At 43.2% G+C, this 7,212-nt stretch overlaps 1 protein-coding gene across 1 annotated transcript; it reads left to right on the forward strand.

Annotated features, from left to right (window-relative positions):
* The first annotated feature begins 443 nt into the window (after positions 1–443).
* On the forward strand, positions 444–6,512 carry LOC103289702 (COP9 signalosome complex subunit 5-like). Its single transcript, XM_054720286.1, is given in 3 exon segments — positions 444–543; positions 5,213–5,685; positions 5,688–6,512. Coding segments are annotated over 3 exon segments (1,239 nt in total). The 3' UTR covers positions 6,354–6,512.
* The last annotated feature ends 700 nt before the right edge of the window (positions 6,513–7,212 follow it).

Below are 7,212 nucleotides of genomic sequence, written 5' to 3' on the forward strand. Positions count from 1 at the left end.
ATTATTTTTAAAGGGGACCTTATGCTTAAAAAGTTGAAAACCCTGAATTGTGGACGATACTTTTAGAATCACGTTTAGCAGATAAGGAAACGCTAAGAAATTAGGGATTTGCCCAGATGATTAAAAAGCACACCATTTGGGAAAAGCAGGTACCATAATCTTGTGCTACAGACTTTCTTGTCCTCGGGCTCAATCCTCCCTGACTCGGCAGGAAGAAAGTAAACTTGTAAGAAAGTCAACTATTTTAACTATGAAAGGTGACCTAAAGAAAAATGATTTCAACACCAAGTTGGTTGCAGCAAAATTCATTAGCTTCCTTCAAGATGAAAGCGGGTGTCTGGGTGACATTCCAAGGTTACTAATGCTTGTCAGTCCAACAACTTGCAGACTGTACATGATGGGGAATCTTTGGGGTTTGGCATCAAAGGAGAGCGGATGTAAAAATGGCCCTGATGGATGTTCTGAGGTTGTTTGATCTAAATTCAGAGAAAATAGCAGCTATCACAGCTGATGGAGTACCCGCTATGACCGGGAAGATGAATGGTATGGAGGGGGGAAATACTAAAGTCAGAAAACCTCGTGCCAGACATTTTTATCATATCTTTTTATTTTATTTTTTTTTTTTACAAACCAAGCTTGACAATTTGGAAATCCCTTGGTACGGTTTATAAAATAATGACTTCTCAATGAAGGCCTGGATTCGCCAGCAGACCAAGCAATTATGCGAACGATTTCTGTGCCCCAATATGGCTCCCTGTCATTGCATTTTCAAGACAAGTCGCTTCCATAAGGTGGAACAGGATCTACATATGATGTGTATCTTTGAAACGTTAGCCATCAGACACGGTCGTTGCCAGGCGCCCGGCGTCCCAATGACAAGGAAGGTATCCTGTGTTATGTTTCCGCTTCTGATTTACACTCAGAGGAGAGCCAGCGGGAAGACAGAAGTGCTGCGGGGTCATTTGTATTCTTGTATCATTTCTCCTGTGTTCAGTGGCGTGTATGCTCTGATTTCATTACCATGGCTGTTTCTCACTTTCAAGCTCCTTTCAAACATACACACAAACACACCCTCACACCTTCCCACTCACACACGACTCTTTAGAGCTGCAGTCAGTGACATGTTTTAAAAGTGTTTCCTTGTGTTAATGCTGCCCTTCCATCCGTTTCCAAGCTCCTGGACAACAAGTACGGAGTGTATTATGCCCTCTGTGTCCTCCCCACACAGTGAGTGTTCAATAAATACTATTGACTGTCTGACACGTCTCCCTCTTTTCCTCTTTGTCTCTGACACCTCTGCTTTCTTTCAGAAATGATATTTTTAAAGTGGCAATATTTCCCCACTCTGTACTTATAAAAAGCTCTTCCCGGCCTCCAACTTTTTCTTTATGTAAGACTTTCAACAATAGACAAAATATAGATGGAAGGAAACCAATATTCTCCTACCCCTTAACAGTAAATCTATTTTTAATTGGAATGTGACAAGTATCTTACAGAATAGGAGCTTTTTCCCCAAGAACAATGTTCGCGTGAACATCTCTATTGAAGTAGCCATTAAAAAAAAATAACTCCTGCCTGTCCTACCCACTCCAGCTACTCCTAAATTCAAGGCAGGTATTAATGGACAGTCCATCTTTATTTGTCTTCTATACAATGGGTCAGAGACGCCTTCTACATTCAGGGTCTCTATTGTTCTCTCACAGAACTTAAATAGCAGTTTGTCCTCCTTTTGAAATAGACGCCTAAACCACAATCATTTTTTTAAATCTTACTTTAGGAAAAGTCTTGGTTGTTCAGCAATATCCAGAAATATGGACTTTTCAGGAGACATGAAAGTGTACCCTCCATCAGCCCGAACATTGTTTGATCTCGCAGGGGCAAGGTAATGCGCCTTTATTACCGTTTGCTTTCTGTTACAGCGGTTACGGGGTGTACAGTTGTGGTCGGTGATGTTACAGGGAGATTGCTCTCCTGTCATAGCCTCCCGTGTGAGTCAGCCTTCTGGAAAAGGCACAGGGAACAAATCTCAACCAACGTGGCACCTGCCTTTCACTGTCTGCCTCGATGCGCGTAATTATAGTTTAAAGCAACAGTCTCTTCGGTACTGTTTTGATCTCTTTTGTGTTTGTGTGTCTGCTAATACTTCTAGTTGAAAGCCTCTTGGAGCAAAAGAAAACTTAGAAAAAGGGTAGGCCATCAATAAAAGGCACGAAGATTAGCATAAGATGCCAGTGTTTTTGGTCATTTCTCACTTCCCCGCTGACAGGTGCCTGCCTCGGTGCCAACGCTGACACCGTATCTGCAACACCTACGGCGGTTAACCACTGCCGCTGCCCATCCTCTGTCAGGCCCCAGTAGTCCCACCAAAAACCCCCCTGCAAACTGAATATCTGAGGTCTGGTTTCCTCACAAGAAGACCCTAGACAAAAATTCTAACGCCAACTGTTTATTTAGGAAGTGATCCCAGGAAACCATCGGCATCAGAAGTCTGGTGCTCTCCGTAGTTAGGAGGGAAGGGTGGAGGGACAAGTCTCTCCAGTGGGGCGGGTGCCCGTTTTCTGCGTTGTGCTGGATCTATCTCCCCGCGCTTGGAAGCAAAGAAAGTCAGTGGGGGCAAGAGGTGCCTGTGGCCCTGCCAGTTGCCCAGTCTTTGCCACAGGCGGAGAAAGTGCCCGTGGGCGAACATCGCCACCTGGGCCCAGGTTCAGCCGAAACAGCAGCCCAGGGTGTGGCTTCTTCTGTGGGGCCGGGGACACAGCTAGAGGAGTTATTATATGGGAGTCTCAAAATACCCCTTCTCACTTTTGAAGCAGAGAGAAGATGAACTGAGGCCAGAACAACCACTGGACTCTTAATTTGCTCCCTGAACATGTCCTTAGACTGTTCTAGGACCAGGGAGACAAGAGTAAGAGGTGGTATGGACAGAACATGTTCCAGGCCCTGACCTGTGAGGTAGCCATATTTTTAGAGATGAAAGCTGAAGCACAGAGAGATAAAGTAACCTGCCCAAGGGCACACAGCTGGTAGGTAACAGAGCTAGGGTTTGAACTCCAGAAGCCTGACTCCAGAGTCTATTCTTTTTTTTTTTTTAATATATTTTTATTGCTTTCAGAGAGGAAGGGAGAGGGAGAGAGAGATAGAAACATCAATGATGAGAGAGGACCATTGATCGGCTGCCTCCTGCATGCCCCCTACTGGGGATCGAGCCCGCAACCTGGGCCTGTGCCCTTGACCGGAATTGAACCCGGAACTCTTCAGTCTGCAGGCTGACACTCTATCCACTGAGCCAAACTGGCCAGGGCCAGAGTCTATTCTTGAAATCCCTGTACACATTGTCACAGGGAAATAACATTTATTTACATCTGTGCTCATCTTTACTTCCTGTCATGTTCCTAAAGGAAAGGAAGAAATGACGGCGCGGTGCCTTGGGAACTGCTTAGCCTCCTTTGTGGAGACTCTTGGATCTAGGCAGGCCTGGGGCCATCTGAGCACGCTCCCTGGCGTGCTCTTTATTATTGGTGTTGATAAATAAAACATGATTTACTGAAGAAAGCAGGCCCAGAATAGTATTTTCAGCATATGGCAAGGGGCCTCCTGCTTGGGATTATAAACCTCATTGATTTTATCTCTTACTTCTTCTATAACTTTATGTTCCTATTCCCATATGTCTTTCCCCATCTAAATTATACAAGTAAAGAAGTTGAAACCATTCCTCTTTCCAAGACAATGACCACAATACTTCAGGGCAATCCAGCCACCATAATAACCCTTGAGTATTTCTGTTGGGAAAACAGGCTGAGCATGATAATTATTCAGGTAATCTTTTCCTCCCAGGAGGACAGGCAGTTATTTTGACAGCTTACTTCACTGTTACGGATAAAGTTTACATTGTCAATTAATGGGAATACACCAGGTAATAGTCATGAGCTCTCAGGGGATCATCTCGAAGCCATTTCCAAATGTCCTTTATGGAAGCATATGGTCATATCCTCCACTTCATCACCAGGTCAATCAGCAGTTGCTCTTTAATATGGTATGTTCTTCATGCACCACTGCCATTTCCAAGCTCCATCACATTTGTTTTTCCCCCATGGTGCTTGAAACTTGCTTAAGCCACTGATTATTGCCTTGCCACGAGCTCTGATCGCTCTTCTGGATGGTAGGCATTCAGATGTCATCTTTAATTTGCGATATTAATATTGAACTCCATCACCGTTCAGTGGTTTTAGTGAAGTATTTACATATAGACTAGCAAAGTGTTTGAGCAGGGCATTGGAGACTGCCCCTCCCTAACTGCAACCGTAAAGTTGACCACAGCATCTGCATGACAGGGCTGTGACTTCTGGTTATAAAGCGGCCTTGGAGGTTTGTTTCCAAACACAAATGAGGTGTGTTTTCACAGCTCTGTATTTCCTCTCCCGTTCAGACTGTGCACGATTGGCGACAACAGTGCTCTGACAACTGTGTTTTATGGCTTCACATACTTTTAAGGAAGATGAACGATCTCAAAGAGTTTCTACTGGGAATCACATTTTAAATTAATGAACTAATTAGTTAAGAAATGCATTACTTTATTATGGAGAGAGAGAAACCTTGTACCATCATAGTATGAAATGCATGATATGTCCTTTTCTTTTATGACATTAGAGCAAGGTGGACTTGTTAAGGAACATTTGGACGGCTCTTATTAATGATCTGATTTGAAGATCACCTCACCCTGTGAGGGCGATGGGTATCAATCAGAATTTAAGAGGTTCAAACGGATGAGAGAAAAGAAAAGGGAACATCTTCCTGCTGGTGTTGTTGGATGACCTTGTGCCCTGCTATGTTTAAATTGCTTACTTCCTATAACTCTATAAACTTCTGTGTTTTCATTTGCTGGATTAGATTGAAGTGTCAACTATATTTGATGAATAGCATTGGTAATATATGTTCATGTTTGTCTTTGCTCTTTCTACTTTTATTTATATAGAGTCAGTATAATTTATTTCTCCTGAAAAAGCTTTCAGCAAAAAAGATTTTTTAAAGTACAAATACTTTTTAACAGGGCTCTAGGGTTTGTGATGATCAAATCACTCATCTTTCCTTTTTCTTTCCTGCTTTTTTTTTTTTTTTTTTTGCTTGCTCACTTTTCTTTTAAATCTAGTGACTAAAAAGAATACAGGAAAGTTCAATGATTGCACCTAAGCAGAATAAAAAGTTAACTTTGTAGAGGTGTCATGGCTGCCCCGAGAGGCTAGGACGAGTTTGCACCGGTTGTGCGGGGCCCGGAGCCCACGCCTGGGAAACGCAGCGAGGGAAAGCTGTGCCTTGACTGCGGAGGCGACAGCTTCTCGCGTTCCTGGCGATGGCGGCGTCGGGAGCTGTGTGGCCCAGAAATCCTGGGAATTGGCCAACAACATGCAGGAAGCCCAGCGCATCGATGAAATCTACAAACACGGCAAGAAACAGCAGCAAGAAATCCTGGCGGCGAAGCCCTGGGCTAAGGATCACCCTTACTTTAAGTACTGCAAACTCTCAGCATTGGCTCTACTGAAAATGGTGATGCACGCCAGCTCAGGAGGCAACTTGGAAGTGGTGGGCTTGATGCTGGGAAAGGTGGATGGTGAAGCCATGATCGTTATGGACAGTTTTGCTTTGCCTGTAGAGGGCCCTGAAACCCGAGTAAATGCTCAGGCTGCTGCGTAGGAGAGTACGTGGCCGCATATAACGAAAATGCCAAGCAGGTTGGGCGCCTTGAAAATGCAATTGGCTGGAATCATAGCCACCCTGGCTACGGCTGCTGGCTTTCTGGGATTGATGTTAGTACTCAGATGCTCAATCAGCAGTTCCAGGAGCCATTCGTAGCAGTGGTGATTGATCCAACAAGAACAATATCTGCAGGGAAAGTGAATCTTGGAGCCTTTAGGACATACCCAAAGGGATACAAACCTCCTGATGAAGGCCCTTCTGAGTACCAGACTATCCCACTGAATAAAATAGAAGACTTTGGTGTACACTGCAAACAATATTATGCTTTAGAAGTATCATATTTCAAGTCCTCCTTGGATCGCAAATTGCTTGAGCTTTTATGGAATAAATGCTGGGTGAATACGCTGAGTTCCTCTAGCTTGCTTACCGATGCAGACTATACCACCGTCCAGGTCTTTGATTTGTCTGAAAAATTAGAACAGTCAGAAGCTCAGCTGGGACGAGGGAGTTTCATGTTGGGTTTAGAAACACACAACCGAAAGTCAGAAGACAAACTTGCCAAAGCTACTCGAGACAGCTGTAAAACGACCATAGAAGCTATCCATGGATTGATGTCTCAGGTTATTAAGGATAAACTGTTTAATCAAATTAACGTCTCTTAAACAATCACTAAGTAGTACTTTTGCCTGAAAGCCAGTGTGAGAAAAATACTCAAGTAACACTTTAAAAACAGTTACCAAAAATCTGATTAGAAGTATACGGTGCTCTGAAGTGTCCTGAATATATTAACATCCTGTAATAAAAGTCCTTAAAATGAAAAAAAAAAAAAAAGTTAACTTTGTAGACAAGCCTTTAGCTTGGTCTATGTGGTTTTAGCTTAAGTTGCTAATAGCATAATAATCTGAAGAATTGTGCAATTATCTGGATAATTTAATTTAAAAATACCAGTCTGTAGCCTTCTCTATTCAGACACTTTATCTTTCATATAGCAGGCCAAGCATAAGATTGCGGGGTTATTGTAGTTCTTGCTGACTAGGAGAAATTTGTTCTTTCGGCAATCCTCAGGTTAAAATGGAGTATGCTTGTCCTGGCCGGTTTGCTCAATGGTTAGAGCATCGGCCCATGCACCAAATGGTGTCAGGTTCCATTCCTGGTCTAGGGAACATGCCTGGGTTGCGGGTTTGATTCCCCTGGCCCATCATAGCGCATGCAGGGATGTGTCTCTCTCGTATCGATATTTCTCTGTGTCCTTCTCTCTCCTTCCTCCATTCCACTCTCTAAAAATCAATGGGAAAAATATCCTCAGGTCAGGATTAGCCATAAATAAATAAATCAACAAAATGGAGTATGCTGTTATTTGTATAATCAGCTACTCACTCTGGATTTTCACTTAGATCAGAATATTGTGTTTAGGTTAATAGGCAGCCAATTTGTTTCAAAGCTCTCTGAGGGTTAATAGAAAAAAATGGTTGGGAGGAGGCAGGAAATAGGACAGAAATCACAAAGTCAGCATTATGAAAA

This window comes from Eptesicus fuscus, chromosome 8 (genome assembly GCF_027574615.1).
Source record: "Eptesicus fuscus isolate TK198812 chromosome 8, DD_ASM_mEF_20220401, whole genome shotgun sequence".
NCBI classification, from domain to species: Eukaryota; Metazoa; Chordata; class Mammalia; order Chiroptera; family Vespertilionidae; genus Eptesicus; species Eptesicus fuscus.